This window comes from Martes martes (genome assembly GCF_963455335.1).
Source record: "Martes martes genome assembly, chromosome: 14".
In the NCBI taxonomy this organism is placed as follows: Eukaryota; Metazoa; Chordata; class Mammalia; order Carnivora; family Mustelidae; genus Martes; species Martes martes.
This window is the reverse complement of record NC_137902.1, coordinates 55,472,354-55,492,922: the sequence shown is the minus strand read 5'-3', so window position 1 is coordinate 55,492,922 and position 20,569 is coordinate 55,472,354. Positions and strand designations below refer to the sequence as shown.

At 45.4% G+C, this 20,569-nt stretch overlaps 1 protein-coding gene across 1 annotated transcript; it reads left to right on the top strand.

Annotated features, from left to right (window-relative positions):
• Positions 1-628: 628 nt before the first annotated feature.
• On the top strand, positions 629-19,123 carry EIF4EBP2 (eukaryotic translation initiation factor 4E binding protein 2). Its single transcript, XM_080822370.1, has 3 exons — positions 629-1,032; positions 15,760-15,945; positions 16,913-19,123. The coding sequence occupies exons 1-3, from the start codon at positions 888-890 to the stop codon at positions 16,942-16,944; spliced, it is 363 nt and encodes a 120-aa protein (XP_080678496.1). The 5' UTR covers positions 629-887; the 3' UTR covers positions 16,945-19,123.
• The last annotated feature ends 1,446 nt before the right edge of the window (positions 19,124-20,569 follow it).

Sequence of the window (20,569 nt, the reverse complement as noted above, 5' to 3'; positions counted from 1 at the left end):
ACCCTGTGTTTCAGTTCCTTTCTAACACAGTTCTCATCCTTGCAACACGGGTAGCTATTAATCTCTTCGTTTCCTTAATGTTTATATGCTGCATATAATGTATGTTATATGTTATATGTAGGAACTGTTTCTGGAGGGATATACGAATATACAGCTGGTACCAGTGGTCCCCTCAGGAGAGAAGAATTTGGAAACTGGGAGACAGTGGTTTAATATTTCAGCTCTGATTTTTTTTCTAATACATGGTGCATTTATCACCTACACTTAATACGGAGCAATTAAAAGTAAAATTACATTTTTTCGGATGGCTAGAAAACAGAAGTTGGCTAAAGTAAAGTGGCGTTAACCGGCAACCGGGAAAAAAAAAGAAAAAGCCCACCTAAGTTTTCCGCGCCTACCTTCTCGCGACTCAAAGACACTTGGCGTAGACTTCCCAGACTAGCGTCCGGCCCTCTGGGCTTCAGTCCCTCCCCGCCCGCGGTCCCGCCCCCCAGTCCTCGCCCCGCCCCCTAGCGGACTCGCCCCGCCCCCTGTGACGTCACCTCCGCCGACCCGCTTCCCCGAACTCCCTCTGGCTCCCGCCTTCGCCCGCTTCCGGTCGTCGTCGTCGCCGCTGCTGCCGCTGCTGCTGCTGCTGCTGGGGCTGCTGGCGGAGGCCGGAGGATCGGGCGGCGGCGGCGGCGGCGGCTGAGAGGGCGGCGGCGGGAGCGGAGCGGGACGAGGGAGCGAGAGGAAACGAGCGAGGAGCGAGCGGAGCGCGCCCAGCCCCGCCCGCCCTTCCGCTCGCCCGAGCGGCCGCAGCAGCCCGGGCCCCCAGCCGCCGCCGCCGCCGCCGCCGCCCGCCCGCCAGCCCGCCGGACAAAGCCCGAGAGCCCGCGCCCAGAGCCATGTCCTCGTCCGCCGGCAGCGGCCACCAGCCCAGCCAGAGCCGCGCCATCCCCACCCGCACCGTGCCCATCAGCGACGCCGCGCAGCTACCTCATGACTATTGCACCACGCCCGGGGGGACGCTCTTCTCCACCACGCCGGGAGGTGAGCGCCGGCCGCCCCGCCGCGGCCCGGAGCCTGTAGCCAGTTTCCTCCGCCGCGTCCCCGTTGGCCTCCCACCGTGGGCCTTTAACTCAGGGCGTGTCCAAGCGGGGCCGCCTCGGCCCGCGCAGCTCCGCCAGAGTCCCCCTCCCCCAGCTCCGCCAAAGCCCCCGGGAGACTGCTTTCGGAACCTTAACTTCGCATTCTCTCTTGGCTGCAACTCTGTTCAGCGCGCGCCCACTCGGGGAACGTGGCTCTCCCGTCGCTGGGTCGGGGGAAGCCCTTGTTCCCGTTTCGTGGCAGCTTTCTGCGCTCGACCCAGTTTTCTCCCCCCCACCCCCGCCTCCTCCTGGGCAAATTCGTCTTGCACTTGGCCTTGCTCTCATTCTGCATTACCTCTGCCTCTTGCATGTCGTGCATTTGTGCACATTAATGCTTGATTTTGGAGCTCTCTCCCGGGCCTTTTTAGAAAGGAAGCTGGGCAGAGTAATTCGCTCCTGGGACTCTGCGATGACTTGTTTTGCTGCTTTTAGAACAGCAGGAGGAGGCTGGAATGCAGAGTTTGGACGCCTCGCCCAGCGTTATCCTGCTTTGACAGCATTGTTTACTTGCTGGACGAGGCCCCACGAGGGGCGGGGGCGGGGGGAGTCCCCAGGCCCAGGATGGGAGAGAGAACGAGAGAATGATAAAATAATATTCAAGTAATAGCCAAGGGAAAAGACGTGGGGGTAGTAGAGCGCTGCAGCTTTAACGATAGGTTTTTGGCGGTGACGCTCTTGGGGATAGATGAGGAGGGCATTGTGAAGAAGAGCACCCGGATCGGTGGGATTGCTCGATTCTGGGGAAGGGGCAGCGCAGGGAGAGTTTCCCCCGAGCATTGCTTTTCTAAGTGTGACCAGAAACTGTTTACAAGGAAGAACACTGGAGTGGAGGTGAACCATGTTGAATTGGTCTGGGGAAAGGGAACTCAAAGGTTGTGTGTCCGCTGACTGGGCTGTTCTCCAGAGGGAGGAGACTGGGGAGGGATCTTGTGGGACCTTATTGAAGGGGTTGGCGCTTCATTTTAACTTGGGAACTTTGCCTTCTTTTGGTGTTGGGGTGGCCTCTCCCTAGAGGGTTGAACTTTGCTGGCAGCCCCTGGCGACGAAGATGGCTAGCTTCGTTCCTGTGGGCGGGGCTCACCAGCTTGTACTACAACCAATCGGGTGCAGTTAGGCCCAGCCATCCTTGAATTGATTGCACAACAGCAAGGCCCACAGAGTAGGAAGACTTGCCAAAAACAAGGGATAAAAATTGAGGAGAGAGCTCTGCAGATGAAACCGTCCAGGCCACTCTACAGAGGAATCCGTCCAGGACGGGGAGGGGTGGCTGCCTTGAAAGACTTTAAAATGACCCAAGCAGAAGTTCACCAATATTTTTGGAGAGCTGGTCTTAAAGAGGCTTTAACTTTGCGGGATGGTGGGATGGCTTGGTGAGGTGGCTTGCCTCACTGGAGAGCCCTCCCTCCGGACCTGATCTGTTCAAGGCCAGCCCCCAAGTATGCTGCCATTGTGCTTTATGATGGTGAAAGATTTTGGCAGACCAGTATCTGCTCCAGATACAGTTGTCCTGAACTTGAACTGACAGCTTTTAAGAAGTGGATATTGTTTTCCAAGGTGATAGGAATTCTGCAGAATTCTTGGTGGTACTGGTCAGTAAATGCCCACGCTGCCAGCTGTTGAGAACATGTCATGGTTTACAACTGCAGTGAGCTATTATTTATGCGGGAAAGGAACTAAACTTTTAGCTATACATTAATCATTATTCCCTTGCCAGAAGAGCCACAGAGGGAGTACCTTTCGGGCGTTTTTCAAACAGACAAGCTACCTTGCTTTTAAAATAAGGGCATAGTCTTTAAGCATTGCTTTAAAGATAGAAACCTGTCTTATAGTCTGGATTAGTTCCTGAAATGCTTGGAAAGATTCTGCCGGTAATACTGATTCATTTACCCTTCCTTCCAACTTACAGTCACTACTGCTTTCTCAGATATCACTTAACCTGTCTCCAGATAGTTTCTGTACACAGTTTTTTGTTTCAGATTTAAATAGTTGTCATCTTAGCTCATCTATGATATTGAACTTATATTTATGGGTAGAGCAGATTGTAATCTTTGGATTTTTAACACGGAGACTTGCATAATGTGTTTGTAGGCTACAGTACTGTTGGGCTTGGATTTAATCACGATTAATTCAGTGCTGTTTAGATGCACAGTAGTTACTGATTTAATATTTCCCCCTTTGGAAATTTTTCCCCTCCTGTGGTGGTTTGTTCATCTCTGTTGTTACATTCCCTCTCTCTGCCATTGTGTAATTAAGCCAGGGAAAGATAGTTTGTTATTTGGTCTCTCCTTCAGGCACCTGAATTAATGTGATTAGGTATTTTAAGTGAGTTTTGTGGGCCTAGTGCAGTGGTTTGTACAAAAGAGAACCACAGACAAAAGTAGGAAATGTGGCCCTTGCTCAGTGATCTTAAAATGTTGAAGGGGGCTGGGGACTGAGATTTTTTTGTTCTAGAACAACAACAACAAAAAAGTAAAGAATCCAATGCTAACATACATTTCAGGTGTGAAAACATTTGGAAAAATGATAGTCAGTAAGCTTTCGTTGGAAATCTCTACTTAGTTGGAAGGAAGGGGATTAGTATGTCCTGTCTTTAACTTCTGGAAACCTTTTGGAGTGTCATGCACATGTTGCAGCATTCCAGGATAACAGTTGATGTGCTCAGTGCCTTAAGTGATCAGACTGGGCAGGGACATTCACAACATAGTGAACTTAGGATTTCTTCTCCTTTGAGAGTCCTTTGTTTACTGGGGATCAGAGGTTACAGCCTATCCCTTGGGAAGGTTTCTCAAAACTGCCTTCTCAGGTTTAGGAAATGAGAGGTGGGTGGAAACACACTTGCTCTGACCTTTGGATTTCTCAGTTTGCTAGAAGAGTGCTTACTTGTTTTCATTGTTGAGGAGGAGGAAGATTTTTGTTGAGTAAATTCAAGGCAAAACAAAACAAAAAAATGCCCTTGGATTTTATGTTTTATCTGCTTGTGGAGGAGTGAGGACGATATTTGGTTCTTCCTTTGGGAAGCTACATCTAGCCTCAGTGGAAGGGAAAGTTACTGTAGTTGTCCTCACTTTTGTAACACTCTGGTTAGCTGGAAGGGACCTAATGCTTTCGTAAGTTCTGAACTTTCTCCTTCTGGGAGTGTTGTGTTCTGGGAAATGAGCAGAAACAGAGAGAACTCTTTTAGCCTTTCTTTCTGCCTTTTTTATGCTGCATAATATCCTCATCAGCTGTGGAAAAGTGCTGTTGCCATAACAAGAGCACCAGAGGGGAACTAACTGTGATGGTCTAAAATCTTATTCGCGCAGCTCCTTCTCCTCTCTGCCAGCTGGAGAGTTGCTAGGATTGGTTCATTGGGTCAGAATTACCTGTTGGCCATTGGAAAGGTCTGGAAATAAAGGAGAAGGTAGGAAGAAGGGAAAATAAATCACTTGGAGTGAGCTATAATGAAATAAGAGTATTTGTGAGGAGTGCTCTAAGTTTTGACCTGGTTCCTTCCCTGGGAGATGAATAGAGCTCTATGTAGATATGGGGAAGGAAGGTCAGTTTCTGACTGTTGTGAAATTTCTAACTCCATGACCTTGGGTTGAGTTTATTCTAGGCCAAAATCTTCCGAACCAACAAATGTACTTATTTGGATGGTTTAATTTGAAGTTAATAAAATTTCTTGAATGTATATAGCATAGTCCCTGGATTCATGATTTAAACCGAGCTACTTGGTCTTGAAAGAGACCCTTAATCTTGAAAGACTTATGACTGGAGTCTTAACAATTTTATAAGAGGGGGTCTTGCAAAGGGGCGCCTGGGTGGCTCAGTAGGTAGAGCATGTGACTCTTAATATCAGAGTTGTGAGTTCAAGCCCCATGTTGGGCGTGGAGCCTACTTTAAAAAAAAAAAAAGTAAAAGAAGAAGAGGAGTCTTGGCATGGTTCGGCTGCATTGTAGGCTTCATTGTGTGTGTAAAAATGTGCAGTTAATGTGGGGTAAGCTAGTACATCTGGTTGAAGAAGACAGCCTGTGAGTAGCAGAAGTTTTTTTGGCTTCCAAGTCTTCTGATGAACAGTGTAATATTTAAAAGATTTTTGTTACTCCATGTATAATAGAACAAAAGTCAGTTGAGAATTGCAGTCATTCACCTTACCTAGACTTCCATTTTCAAATTTGTTCCTTGTGGAACTCCATTTTTTGAAAGCCCCTTAGAACCTGTGTTTTAATGGGCAGCAGCTGTCCATCCCATGAGTGGCTAGTTTTTAAGGGTCCCCTGCACGTGTTCTCAGGCCATTCCTTGAAGGCAAAATCTCAGAAATCCCGGAGAGTTTACTTCTAAGTAAATAATCTTACAGATCTTCAGGATGAATGCCCTGACAAACAGAAGCTGTTCAAGTCATTGAGTGTTTTAATAAAAAACTTTAACATGCAAGGACCAATCAACTGGAGAAGGCAATTCCATTTGTGTAGGTTCCATGGGATTTTTAGTAGACAAGACCACGTCATCTGGTAAATAGTGATAGTTTTATGTCTCCTTGTTCTTTCTGAGTGCCTTTTATTTTTTCCTGCCTAATTGCTCTGGCTAGAACTTTCAGTACGGTGTTGAACAGAAGTGGCAAGATAGTGTGAACAGATGCCCTTGCCTTGTTTTCAATGTTAGAAAATATCTCGTCTTTCACCATTAGGTAAGATATTAGCTTTGGGTTTTTCATAGATACCCTCTATCATTTTGAGGAAGTTCCCTTTTATTCCTAGTCTGTTGAGTGTTTCTATCATGAAAGGGGGTTGGATTTTGTCAAATGCTTTTATTTTTCCCCCCACTTACTAAGTTGGTTGTGTGATTTTTGTTTTTTATCCTGTTGACATGGCATACTATGTCAATTGATTTTTGGATGTTGAACCAGCCTTGTATTCTTGGGAGAGATCCCACTTGGGCATGGTATGTAATTATTTCTAAGTGTTGCTGAATTTGTTGTGCTCATATTTGGTTGAGGATTTTTGCATCTCTATTCATAAGGGGTATTAGTCTGTCTTTTTCTTATGATGTCTTTGGTTTTAGAATCAAGGTAATACTGGCCTCATCCACTTCTAATTATTTTAGAAATGGCCTGCTGTTTATAGCATAATTGCCACCAATTTACTGGTGAAGGTAGACCATCGCTCTCTAGGTGTTAAGAGACACTTTTCAGAAGGTGTGAGAGGCTTGTGATTCTTCATTTTAAGATGCATGATTAATCATTTGGGCCTCAGAGGAGCCCATGTCACCACCAGAGACTTAAGGTAGAGTCAGGCTGTTTTAGGTTGAAATGAAACTGTTCTCTGGTCAGATAAATTCCTAGAATTGCGAATAGGCAGCAGGTCAAAACAGTGACCTAGACCAGGGATTCTCCAGTAGACTCTTGCCTCTCATCAAGACTTTGTTGGTAGACTTCAAGCTCCTTACGGGAAAAGTAAGTGAAAAGTGGGAGATGTTAGTAGATAGGCATTATTTTTATTTTTTAAGTAAGTGCCCAAGAGCAGGGAAATTTGGAAGAAACACAGTTGAAATGAAAGCCAGGTTTGAATCTGAATGTTTTCCCCATACCAGCAGCAGTGATCCTTCGTTAATTATTAGTATTACAGACAGAGCATAACCACGTCTGTGAAATCTAATCCAAAGAATTGATCCAGGACACAGTCAGCAACCTGGCAGAGCCAGTCAGTTTTTTCCTGGAATCAGAGCAAGGCATTTTTGTAGAGATGATTTATTTCGGGATAAATGTTCAAGCCCAAGTAGAAGTGGATATATTTGAGGGGCGCCTGGGTGGCTCAGTCGGTCAAGCGTCTGCCTTGGGGGGGTGGGGCAGTCATGATCTCAGGGTCCTGGGATTGAGCCCCGTGTCTGGCTCCCTGCTCAGCGGGGAGTCTGCTTGTCCCTCTCCCTCTGTCTCCCTCCCTCCCCCCCTCAAATAAATAAAATCTTAAAAAAAAAAAAAAAGAAGTAGATATATTTGATGTACTTTATTTTGACCCAGATTTTCTGATGGTCAAGGCTAAACAAACTTAAAATCATTTGACATTTATTGATTAGTTTGTGGTTCATACACCATTTTGGACCTGGTACTCGCTAAAAAGATCATCTTTTCAACTCATGTTGCAGCTGAGACTCCCGGAGAACAAGGTTTGCCTAGTGTCCCTAGCTGCTTTGTGTTGGTCTCCTGACTCCTGGGGCATTATGTGTCCTTCCATAAATACTTTTTTTTTTCTTCCATAAATACTTTTAACTTCTCTGGATATTAGTTTCTTCATGTCTAAAATGACAGGCTTCTGCCGGATGTTCTCTAAGCCTCTTCTAACACCAGACCTTCAGAATAGGAACACAGTCGTTACCAACTTCCCTTTCAGCCCAGGCGTGTGTTCTGTGACGGCCGTGTCCCCAGTGACTGTGCCAGGAGCCATCCTTGGACAGTATCTTGGAGATCATTGCTTCTGCTTACTGAAACTTGGAGTTAAACAAAGGAGAGGAGGATTGGCTTTTACAAACCTTAGACGTCTCCCATTTGCCCTGGTACTTTACTCATACTAAGTTAGAGGATCCTGAGCCTCTAGTCATACGTCCTGTTGATGTAAAAAATTGTCCCTCTTATTAGCACTTCAGGGATTTGATTGTGGCACACACTGAATGGAGGGGGCTGGATTAGGCAGCTTTTAGTTTCCTCTGGGTTATTGGCATAGGGCTTTTTAGGAGTCTGTCTTTTCATCCAGAGTCTCCACAAAGCATAGATGTTTAAGCAGACATTTCAAAACAAAACAAAACAAAAAGCAGACATTTCTTTTAAGTGGCAATGTTGCAAGCCCCAGGATATGCACCATGCCTACCAGTCATGGCTTCCCGCAGTGTCTGGTCTGGTGTGCATCTGACCCAGTTCCGGCCAAATGAGATGTAGAGGAAAGTGTGCCGAGGGTTTGTTGAGAAGGGTTTTCTCTTGGATGGAGAGAGTCCCCTGAGGGAAGCCCTGTTTAATTCCACACTCCCCCTTTCTCCTTGCACACATGTGTGGGGGTGTAGGTCCATCTTAGCCTTTGGAAGATTTTTGTCACCAGCTTACTCAGGCTGCGCAATCTGGACAAGTTACTTGAAGTTTCTTGCTCTGAGCTGTCATTTTGCATGAGCGGATGCTTAATTATAATATAGGAGGCAGCCATAGTTAAACAGAACTTTATGCTGGGGACCCTGTGAAAGTATAGTTCAACTACCCTGTTCAGTTAACCACATGACAGTGGGCTTTCTCTAGGTGGTTTAATTTGAAGTTAATAAAATTTCTTGAATGTATATAGCATAATCCCTGGATTAATTATTTAAACCAAGCTACTTGGTCTAGAAAGAGACCCTTAGTCTTGAATGACCTTGTTTGTGTACCTAACCATCTTGGTAAGCATAATTTGGGGCTTCTTCCATTGGTCTTCTTGTTCCTTGCCGTTTTGAAAATTACTAGTGTTTTCATCAAAGGGTAGAAGCTTTTTTTCCCCTTCTTCCGTTCACCAAAGGAACTCTGTTGTACTCTCATGATTTCCTGTAGTGTCAGCATCTAGAAAGCAGTAGGGTCAAGGTATTAGATTTCTCTATCTAACTGGTCATTAAGGCATGAAGAAAATTTATAAATATCTAATGTTAAAAGATTTTAAAGTTCTTACTTGTTCTGAAATCCAAACATGTAGACTGATGTAATATATACACATTTAAAAAATGAGATGGTAAGGGACGCCTGGGTGGCTCAGTCGGTTAAGTAGCTGCCTTCAGCTCAGATCATGATTCCAGTGTCCTGGAATCGAGCCCCACATCGGGCTCCCTGCTCAGCGGGGAATCAGCTTCTCACTCTCCTGCCCATGCTCCTACTCTCTCCTAACAAATAAATAAAATCTTAAAAAAAAAAAAAAAGGTAAGATGGAAAAAGTAAAACAGAAGCACCTAAAATGCAAAGTAAAATGCCAGTAGACAACTACTTTTAACAGTTTCTGTTTCTAGTGCTTTTATTGGTTACTGCTGGTGCTGTACGTGCCTGTGCACCATAATTTCTTGGCTTGTTAACGTTAGATAATACCATTGATTCCCTGACATGAGAAATGAGTAATCTCGAACACTTTCATTACTTTCTCCCTTTCATTTCCACACCTCTCCATTTACCGGTTTTTGTAAATTGTGTTATTGGTTCTTCTGATAGCTGTCTTCAAAATGTAAAATAATAGAGTCAAAATCTGTCACAGTCTGTCAGCTTTAGCTCTCTGCTATATAAAATTTTACCATCCCTTCTGGCTCTAATTCCCTGGTAGGTCAACTTCCCCATTATTTTGACAGTATCAGGGAGGGCATATAACATTTACATACTCTCCTGTAGGTATTCTTCCTCGCTCTTTTTATAGTTTGATCACAAACAGTGAAATCTGGTATATAGCATATATGATATTTTGGTTCTTAACTTTTCAATATAAAACCAAGGGACATGATTATTTCCATAGAAAAGGAAATAAAACTCACTGGAAGGAAAAGCATCCATTGTCAAGGTGAAATAGAGAACTCCTCTCTTTTTTTTTTTTTAAACACTCCATCAATTGATCAAAATCATGGTCTTTTTTTTTTTTTTGTACTTATTTCTCTTGAGAGCACATGCACAGGGGAGGGGCAGAGGGAGAAAGAGAATCTCAAGCAGACTGCTGAGCACAGAGTTCCACTCAGGGCTCCATCTCACAACCCTGAGACCTTGACCTGAGACAAAATCAAACTGTCAGATGTTTAACCGGCAGCCATCCAGGCGCCGCGCGGCCCATTTTAATATGTTATATTCAAGGTGTGGGTTTCTTGTATGGTTTTTTGTTTTCCTTCGGGAATTTATATTACCTGATTTCTAGTTACTTGTGGCTGCATTGGTTGACATGAAATTGGCCTGACAAGTGTGGTGGGCTGTTTGGATGAAATGTGGATTACCAGGAAGTTCTTGCTTTAGAAAATAGATGTCTCCGTATACACGTGTGTAAGAGACCTTGAGTATTGTAGCGCTTTTTTTGGTTTTTATCTTGGAATAAACATTATCTCATGGTAAACACAGTATATAACAGGGGAAACAAAGGGGTTTTTTCTTGCCACTTTATTTATAGTCGAATCTTAATGTTTTTCTTTGAGTAGTTTTGATTTTTTGAATGGTCAGGTGCTTTTGAATCACACCGGATATCCTCAGTTGCTGACAGGCTGATTCCCCATTTTTGCTCTGTATCTGCTACAATGAAACTTTTAGCTTTCAGGTATCTAAAATCCAAACACCTAAAATGCTATCCCTTTGTATTCCTATTTTCCCTGGCCATATTTGAGAACCTTAGTGACGACCCTTAAGACTCCGGTTCTTCAGAGTGTCTTCTCTTCGGAATTAATTTGCTTTATTTGCACTCACAACCAAATGTACTTTCGGAATCCACTAGAAAACTATTAGAACTAATTGAGTTTAGCAAGGTTGCAGGATACAAGAATGGTATACAAAAACCGATTGTATTTCTATACACTTTCAGTGGACAATGCAAAAATGAAAACAGTTCCATTTCTAATCACATAAAAATAATAAAATATATAAGAATAGATTTAATGAAAGGAGCACAACCCTTACACTGTGGAAGCTACAAAACATTGTTGAAAGCAATCGGAGAAGACCTAAATAGATGGAGGGCATTCTTCATGTGTGGATTTGAAGATGGTGTTCTTGAGATGACTGTATTTCCCAGATCTACATGGTCAGCACAATCCCATCAAAATCCCAGCTGGCTTCTTTGCACACGTTGACAAGCTGATCCTAAAGTTAATAAGGAATTTTAAGAGACCTAAAATAGCCCAATTTCAATAATTGTTACAAATCAAGCCAGTTTGGTACTGCCGTAAGGATAAACATAGATTAGTGAGATAGAATTGAGAGTCCAGAAAAAAAACCATACAGTTATGGACACTTGATCTTTGACAAGGGTGCCAAGAGAAGTAAATGGGGGAAGAACAGTCTTTCCAACAAATGAAACTGGTACAACCGGATATCCACACACAAAAACTGAAGTTGGGTCCCATGGTTCGAAAACCTAAATGTAAGAGCGTAAAACTATAAAGTCTTTAGAAAACAACATAGGCACAAATCTTTATGACCTTGGTTAGCAAATAGTTTCTTGAGTATGGTGCCAAAAGCACAAGCAACAAAAGAAAAAGACATAAATTGGGCTTTGTCAAAATTAAAAACTTTTATGCTTCAAAGAATAAAAAAAAAAAACACCTCACAGAATAGGGGGAAATATTTGTAAATCTTATATGAATAAGGGACATGTATTCATAAATATAAAGAACTCTTAAAACTCAGTAGTAAACAGACAACCCACTGAAAAGTGGGCAAAGGATCTGAACAGACATCTTCCAAAGAAGATGTCCATTGCAATGGCCAATAGGCATATGAAAAGATGTTCCAACACCATTACCCGTCAGGGAAATGCAGATTAAAATCAAACCACAGTGAAATTTAAGAAACAAAACAAATGAGCACAGGGGAAAAAAGGAGAGAGGCAAACTGAGAAACAGACTCTTAACTATAGAGAACAAACTGATGGTTACCAGAGGGGAGGTGGGTGGGGGGAGGGGTGAAATAGGTCATGGGGATTAAGAAGTACACCTGTTGCGATAAGCACCAGGTGTCGTATAGAAGTGTTGACTCACTATATTGTACACCTGAAACTAATACTACACTTTGTGTTAGCTGGAATTTAAATAAAAACTTAAAAATCAAACCACAGTGAGATACCACTTCACACTCATAAGATAGCTACAATAAAAAAACATAGAAAGTGTCGGCTGCCATGTGTATACATTGGAACCCTCACATACTGCTGGTGGGAATGTAAAATGGTGTGGCCACCTTAGAAAACAGTCTGGTGGTTGCTCAGAAGATTAAACACAGAGTTAATCATATGATCTAGCAATTCTGCTCTTACCCGAGAGAAATGAAAACATATGTCCACACAAAGACAGGTACATGAATGTTTATAGCAGCATTACTCAGAGTGGAAATAACCCAGATGCCCATCAACTGATTACTTGATAAAATGTGACATATACATGTAATGGAATATTTGACAATAGAATGAAAGAAAGCACTGAAAGATGCTAAAAATAGACTAACCTTGAAAACATATGCAAGTGTAAGAAGCAGTCACAAAAGATCACATATTGTATGATTCCATTTATATGAAATGTCCAGAATAGGCAAATCTGTAGAGACAGAAAACAGTGGCTTTCTGGGGCTTCTGGGTTGGAGAGGGACTGCTCCCTGTGTATGGGTTATCTTTTGGAGGATGGTTGCCGTGTTCTAAAATTGATCGCGGTGATGGTTGCACAATTCTGTGAATCTACTAAAAACTACTAAATTACACATTTTGAACTATATGTGAATTACATCTCAATAAAGCTGTAAAAAATGGATTTTATCACCTCTGCAAAGTCAGAGAAGTTCTCCAAAATTTTCTTTAGACCTCACACATTTAGGTAGACTCTCTACTGCTTATTTCCTAGTTGGTCCAATTACAGTTCTTTAATGCATATGCTATTGCTAATACATAATTTAGAAATAGAAAGCTTGCTTTTACCCTGTGTTTTGTTTTTCACTGCCTCCTCCCCAGAGTTCCAGGCTTGGCATACTGCAGAAGTAAGAATAATCTTGTTCTGACTTGGAAGCTGATTGTTAGTTTAAGAACATCTGACAGTGAAACCTTACTCTTTTGAAACCTAGCGATGAACTCAAGTGGAGGTGACACAGCAAATATGCAAAGTCCATCCACAAAAGCTCCTTCCCTTTATACACTGGAAACCCATCAGGCCCCTCTCAGCCCATTTGCTCTTCATTTTACATAGTGTCCTAATAAGGGTACTGCTGATGGCAAAGTCCCTACAAGGATAGAAGCATCAGGTTAGGATGGGTGAATTGTGTGCCCCCACCCACCCTTCCCCAAGTTCATAAGTTGGAGCCCTGACCCCCAATGTGATGATCTTCGCAGCTGGGGTCTTGGAATGTAATAGGTTTAGATGAGGTCATGAGGCCCTCATGATGGATTCGTGCCCCTCGAAGAAGAGGCACTAGGGAGCTTGCCCCCCTACCCTGCCCCATCTAAGGACACATTGAAAATGTGGTGGCTGTACACACAGAAGAGAACTTTCCACGGAAACAGACCACGCTGGCATCTCGGTCTTGGGCTTCTCGAGAACTGAGAAAATAGATTTCTGTTGAAGCCGTGGTATTTTGCAGTGGCAGCCCGAGCTGACTGAGACTTGGGAAAAGGGGAGTTCTCAAGCCTAACAGTGAGGGAGGAAACAATGAGGAAAGGGGCATGTGCAGGCTGTTCCGATTCTGCACAGTGGAGGGAAAATAAGGTAGGCTCCCAGAGTCAGGAGGCCGCAGCACAGTTCGTGAAGGGATCTTCAGAATGGTGACCCCAGTTCATCAAGCGAGGGTCTGGTTGTGTTCTTTTGAAGGTGGTAAAAAGTTTTAAATCTGTACAAGAAAATTTTCCACCCAAAATAATTCACGTTACTCACTTTTGGAAAGTTGAACTGTTTTCTGCTATCCAAAATGACTCACTCCTCCTCGTTTCCAGATGCCTTTTTAAGTTGTTACTGTAGTTCTTATTTTTCAAAGCAAAGAGGGTGAAGGTAGGTTTTTTTACTTTCCTTGTCCTAAAATTATATTGGAGACAGGACCTAAGACTTGTGTCTTCTTTCAACTGGAAAGGAATGATTTCCAGCTTTTCTAGATGTTCTCCAGGGGTTAAAGGGTGGCATGCCAGGTGCTTTGCTAAGGTTAGGTTTACGGTGTGAGTCCTATCGTAAGTGGGCTGTGGGCCTTTGCCTCTCGGTTATTCTAGTAGTAAACATAGGAAGCTAATTGTAGCCTACTCTAGGACTCAGAGACTCCCTCTCTGAAGTTTTCAGCCTTTCCCTATCTCGGTTAGGCTTTGGAATGAGAGAGCCGGCGAGCAACAGGGATTAGAGCTGTTGACCTGGTTTGTGCCATGCTGTCCTTCAGAGATGATCATCTCCAGCATCTCCTTTTACTACCAGCAAGGCCCCTTTTATTATTCTGAAATGAACTTAGATTATAGGACCTGCCTGCTCGTGTAATTTTTTTAAACTGCATTATTTCTGTTCTGTGGGCAAAAATGAACGGATTACCTAGTTTCTAAAACACCTAAGCACTCAAGCCTTGGCAAACTTAGAAATCGAAACACAGAAGTCACCTCTACCGGTGTCTGTCGCCCTCTCAAGGGGGCAGTAAGGTCGTGGCCATCCTGCTGTGTCCCTCTTGAGAAACAGCGCTCAGGGGCCAGCAGGGCAGCCCATGTGCTGCTCACCCCAGGGTTTGTGTGTAAGTGGGGTTACCCTCCGACTCTTTCACTTCCAACACTGTGCTCCCACTCCGGATGTCCCAGGCACGGAGACAGAGTGTGGAGAGGACTGCGCTGGGAGTCCGCACACCAGGAGCTCAGTTCCGGTGTGGACACTGGTTTGCTCGGTGAGCTCCACTAAGTCACTTTGGGACGACAGAAGGGGCAGCAGTAGTAGGTCTTCTTAACTGTTCATCAGGTCAGATGCCCTCTTCAGAAGGATTGTTGTCAAACACTCTGGTAGCACTTACTGGCATGCAGATTGTTTCGTAAAATAGAGAAGGGTCCAGCTTCTACCATAGCTCTGTCTGGGAAGGATGTTTGTCTCAGTGCTTTTGGAAAGCCTTCAACTTAAAGGCAGCAGTCTAATCTATTGGTGCCTTTTTTTCACGTGTTTATTACTTCATTTAAGACTTTCTAGGAGCGCCTGGGTGGGTCAGTCGGTTGGGCATCTGTTTTCGGCTCAGATCATGGATCTGGAGTTCCAGGATGGAGCTCCACATCTGGCTCTGCTCAGCAAGGAATCTCTGCTTCTCCCTCTCCTCTGCTCCTCTGCCCTGCTTGTACTCTCTCTAACTCTAAATAAAATCTTAAAATAAATAAATAAATAAATAAATAAATGATTAAAGAACTTTCTAAATGGGGGCGCCTGGGTGGCTCAGTCGTTAAGCTTCTGCCTTTGGCTCAGATCATGATCTCAGGGTCCTGGGCACCCGGCTCCCTGCTCAGCGGAAAGCCTGCTTCTCCCTCTCCCACTGCTTGTGTTCTCGTGTCTCACTGTCAAATAAATAAATAAATAAAATCTTAAAAAAATAAAAAATAAAACTTTCTAAATGGTAGAACCAAGTTCACATAGAACTAAGACATAGCTGTGGCATAAGGAAGTCACAGGCTTTAGAGAAGCAAAGCGATGAAACAGGTGACCTAGAATAGGCGATGTGTATGGAGTAGGATGGGGGAAAGAATTTTTTTTTAAAGGTGTTCTGTAAAGGAAGTGATGTTGGAGCTGAGCCTTGAAGCTGGAGTGGAAGAGGAGGAAAAGGCACTCCTCCCAGCAGAGGGGCCTGGTCCCAAGCAGGGAGGGTAGAACTTACACTTTTTGTTTGGACTGTGACCCCTCAAGGGTTAGGTTTTGATGGAATTTAGAATAAATTCCTGGGTAATAATTGTAGGTTGAAAGCCCCTTAATTTGTTTCAGACTCTTGAACCCTGTTTTCCAGGAACCCGAATCATTTATGATCGAAAGTTTCTGTTGGATCGTCGCAATTCTCCCATGGCTCAGACCCCGCCCTGCCATCTGCCCAATATCCCAGGGGTCACCAGCCCTGGCACCTTAATCGAAGACTCCAAAGTAGAAGTAAACAATTTGAATAACTTGAACAATCATGACAGGAAGCATGCAGTTGGTAAGTGTTTGGGGGGCTGAGTGGGTAGCCCTGGGAATTCCAGTGTCAGTCGGCTACAGGTTGAAAATCGATTCCTCAGTTATAACTGACATTCATGTATAGGTCTCTAAGGTTCCCGGCAGCTCCCATCACCAAGGTTTACTGAAATGTTCTGGAAACCCTAGGTTCTAAATCTTAGGTGAGTCTAATCCGGGAACAGGGAGAAATCCAAACTCAGGGCATAGGAAATTCTTAGATTATTCCTCGAACCAGCCCTCAAGTCCTTTCCAGCTTGGGCTGTACTGAACTGGGAGTAACACACAGAACAGAACTGAACAGGCCTCATTTCCATTGCCCTTCAGAAATAGACTTCTTTCTTACAAGAAGAATGTCCTTTTTGTGGTGCAGGGGGAAATAGGGTTTGTTTCCCCATTTTCCAGGACTGCCTATGATACACACACACACACACACACACACACACTCACTCACTCACTCTCTCTCTGTCACACACTGAGTAATGAGCCACTCTGTTTCCGTGGAAGCAGAAGAGGGAGGTGGAAGTGGCCGGCTCCCAAGGTATGCCTTGGGTCATACCCCCCGACCTCTGTGCGGGAGCCAGCGTTCTGCCTTCTCAAATTCCAAATGAGCTTTGCATGGACAAAGTGTTGATTGAGAGCAGGGCTGAAGTTCAGAGCCTCCAGACGAGTTTGCCGGCGTGATAGATGCAAGGAGCTCCCTCTGGGGCTGCCTGCAGCCAGAGGGATGCTGGGCGGGCTTTCACTTGGATCTTCTTTCCCAGATCCTACTCCTTGCGGGTTGAGTGCCATTCTTTTTTCCACACTAAAAAGACGAGCCAAAGCAAACTCATAATTGTTCTAAGGCAGCAGGGAATGGGAGAGTTTGGATCCATTTTTGACCCTCCAGCAGAAGAATGACAGAGCTGCTTGGCTTTGCCTTTTGTTCTGAACTGTGTCTTGATTCTTCCTAGGGGATGATGCTCAGTTCGAGATGGACATCTGACCGCCTGCAGGAGCAGCAGGAGAGCAGTGGCGCCGAGGCTGGGCGCACTGGATTGGGCCCATTGGATCAACAATGAACGGACAGAAGGGGCAGCCAGCAGTCCCATTGCAGCCCCCACGTCCTCTTCCTTGCTCTGGGTGCCAAATGATGTGCAGATGAGCTTCATCTGACCATTTCCTCTCCCTCTTCCCTGTCCTCCTTCCCAGTTACACAGATTCCATCCAAGGTCCTTGGCATATTTCCGTAGACATAAGCAGCCCACAGAGGAAAACAGTTAAACTCTGGCTTCCATAGTCATTTGAGAGAGACAGTTGAGAAAACCTAGCCTCCCCACACTCCCTCCACCCCACCCCCCATTTTTTAAAATCCCAAATCAAATACCAACCTGCCCACAATTGCTTGGCTGGGAAGTCTGGGGAAGTGACACGGGTGTGGTGGGTTCAGCACTGTCCACGTCCTGACCCCCGTCTGCCCTCCCTGTCTCCCCCCCTGTGGTTCAGAGCTGCAGGAGTCTGGGTCTCAGGTCTTCACAGCCATCAGAGGGGGTGAGAATGGAGAGAGCCACTCTCCTTGTCCCTCGAGCCATTTGTCCTTGGGCCAGAGTGTGGTTTGTACAGCTGTGCTGGCATCTTCACCCTGCCACACTTTCTGAGACCCGCTTTGGCCCGCTTCCCCTCCTTCCTCCGGCACGAATGTTTTCTGTCGTTAATGTTCGAGTGCCGCTTCCCGGTCCTTCACTTAGCACATGTGTGCAGAAGGGTGTGGGCCCCACCTGAGGGGGGAGTCCTTGGGAAGCAGCAGGGCTCTCCTCTCCTCCCTCCCTACTAGCGTCCCACTGCCCGCCGTCCCCTTGTATCTGAGCCCCCCAGGTGATTCTGCTGCTTCCGCAATGGGCCTGTCCAAGCGACGGGTGCTTTGGGGGAGGCCTGGTCATAGCGTTCTGCTGGGTGATCCTGCAGAATGAGCTGGGGAGCGTGCTGAACCGGGTGGGTACTCGGCCTCAGCAGTCCTTGCTTCCTCGTCCCCCGACTTTCGAGATATTTGCTGTCTCTGACTGCAGGGTCTTATATTTTGAGTTTAAAAGATGACTTTCAGAATGCTCTTGGAAGAGAGCCAAACTTTTTTCCTTTGTGGACCTGCCGAGACTGCTGGGATGGATAAGCACCGGCTCGAAAGTGGGTTCTCCCCATTCTCTTGCCTACCCCGTCGTACTCAGAGTTGTCCCTCTCCTCTCCCTCCCTCCGTCTGTCTGTCCCTCCCACCTCTTTCTCTGCCAGGCCATTTTTCAAGTACACATCAAAGATACCTCAAGTGTTGGTATCTGATAATATCTCACTCCTCTTATCTGAGGAGTGATCTTTTATTTTTAAGATGACTACAGACCTATTTTTAGATATGTTTTCAATACGATTTTGAACAGCAACTTTTTAATTCTACATCTTCGGTGTTAGGAAGGTGAGAAATGTCCACGGGCGAGTCTGCTGTTCCATGTCACCATCCTTTGTCCCCCCTGAGTCCCTGACGAGCTCTTTGCTTCTCCCTCTAGTTTTGGGTGTGCATGTTTGCAGTTTGTAGTGGGTGGTGTGTCAAACTGGACCATTCTGCCTTGCCGTGGCTTGTTCACCAGAACCTCGTTCTTTCCCCTTCCCCTTTGCTTTTTCATGTCCCCGCCACCACCCTCCCGACTGTTGACTGGCACAGTAATCCTGGGAGAGTGACACCCCCCACCCCCACCCCACCCCCCAGAAAGACTACCACCTTTGTCCTCCTGGAACAACAAGTAAAGTAGCCGCTGGTGTTCTGGGAATTTCTGGTCGCATTCGGTGCCCTGAACCCTCTCGTTGAGAGACCACATCCCAGGGTGAGAGTAACAGGCCAACCGACTAAGAAAGCGAGCTGTTTGTTTTTCTTTTGAACTATGAAAAGACCCTGTTTACGAATACTTTTTAGGCAGAAGAAAGGAAGGCTGTCCAGGGAACTTTGTTCTGTTTTCTACTACAAAATGTGAGTAGTTCAGAGTGACCCTTTTGTGATGGTTGATGTTTCTCAGGAATAAGCTGGATCTCCAAAATTTGGGGGATGTTTTCAGTCTCAAAAATTGACGATCAAAAAAAGTATTTTCTTGTTGGTTTCATGTATCCCTGTTCTGATTGTAATTAAACTCCCAAATTTCACTTTCCATACTCTCGGGAAACCTTCAGTTGCACCGTCATTTGCATGAGAAGCTTGCTCAGGACCCCATAGTCCCCTGGGAGCTCGATTCTTTGGGAATGAAGCTTCTCGTCCTTCATAGCTGGCTTTGGCATTCCACGGAACCCAGCTCCAACTCAGCTAGTGAGCAAAAAAGCGCTCCTTCTCGATCTTTCTTGCTACACATGAAAACCTGGTGGCCTCGCTGAGCAGCAGGGTGTGGATTTGAAACATGCCAGCTTCGGTAATGTCAAGGCACCGTTTCCTCCTTTTCTGCTATCTTGGGGAATCTCTGCACACGGCTCCCTAATTGGAGGCCATCTTTCTAGTTTTTGAGGGAATGTCAGCTGTATGGTAGAGCAGCGGCCCACTCCTTCAGCCTTCTCTGCGAGGACCTCCTTACTGGTTGGTGTCTTTCCTGGAGGCCACTGCTGTGGGACATACTTTGACCTCCACAAATCTGCATTTTACAGATAGTTTCACAAGGCAGCAGATGAACTTGTAACAGACGACACCTTGGTACCATGCCTCATGGAATGATTTTTTTTTTTCAGGGCAAGCCAGATCCAGAAGAATGAGTAATCTCTCCTGGCTTTCTCTTGGGGAAGGAGAACCCTTTGGGGACCATCTGAGTGAGATGGTTCTTAAAATCTTAGTGATCATTTGTTCTTTTTATGACGAGACCATGTTTCTGTACCCCTGAGGACAGTCCCATTGCAGTGAGAAATGACCTCGTCCCTCCAAATTCCAGTAGGAGACATGCATTGTCTTGGTCTGTCTTTACAATGTAGTTTGCTGAGATCACCATGTCTTCGTATTCTGTTTAAATAGCTAAAGTTCTCCAGAGCACACTGTCTTGCAGCTGGCTTCTTGGTATTGGGCTGTCAAGCCCAGAGTTTGTATTTGTTTTCTATTGCTGTGTAACAGATTACCCCCAAACTTTAAATCTCAAAAGGCAAACGTTTTCTGTCAGCTTCTGGAGGTTAGGAATGGGAAGCAGCTTAGAATGATAGCTCTGGCACAGGGTTGCCAGAAGTGGCCACCCAGATGTTGGCAGGGTCTGCAGTCATCTCACTGGGGTTGGAGAATCCCCTTCTGCACATGTTCTTTGTGGCTGTTGGCAGGATGCCTTCGATCTCTCCGTACGAGTCCCTGTGTAGAGCAGCGCGAGGGTCCTCGCACCAGAGCAGCTAGCTCCCCCTGAGCAGGGGACCCCAGGGAGAAGGGCAGGGAGGAGTCTGCAGTTCCTTTCATGACGGTCCTGTGTCCCTTAGAAGCACGCTCCTACCCCTGGCCGACAGTGGCGCAGTATCTGAGAATGTGGGGGCTCTATCTTAAAACCACCTCACTCCCAACAGAGGATACAGTCAGTCCAACGGGGGGGAGGGGGGGAGGTTAAACTAGATACCACAAAGAGATAGCTTGCTACTGCCAT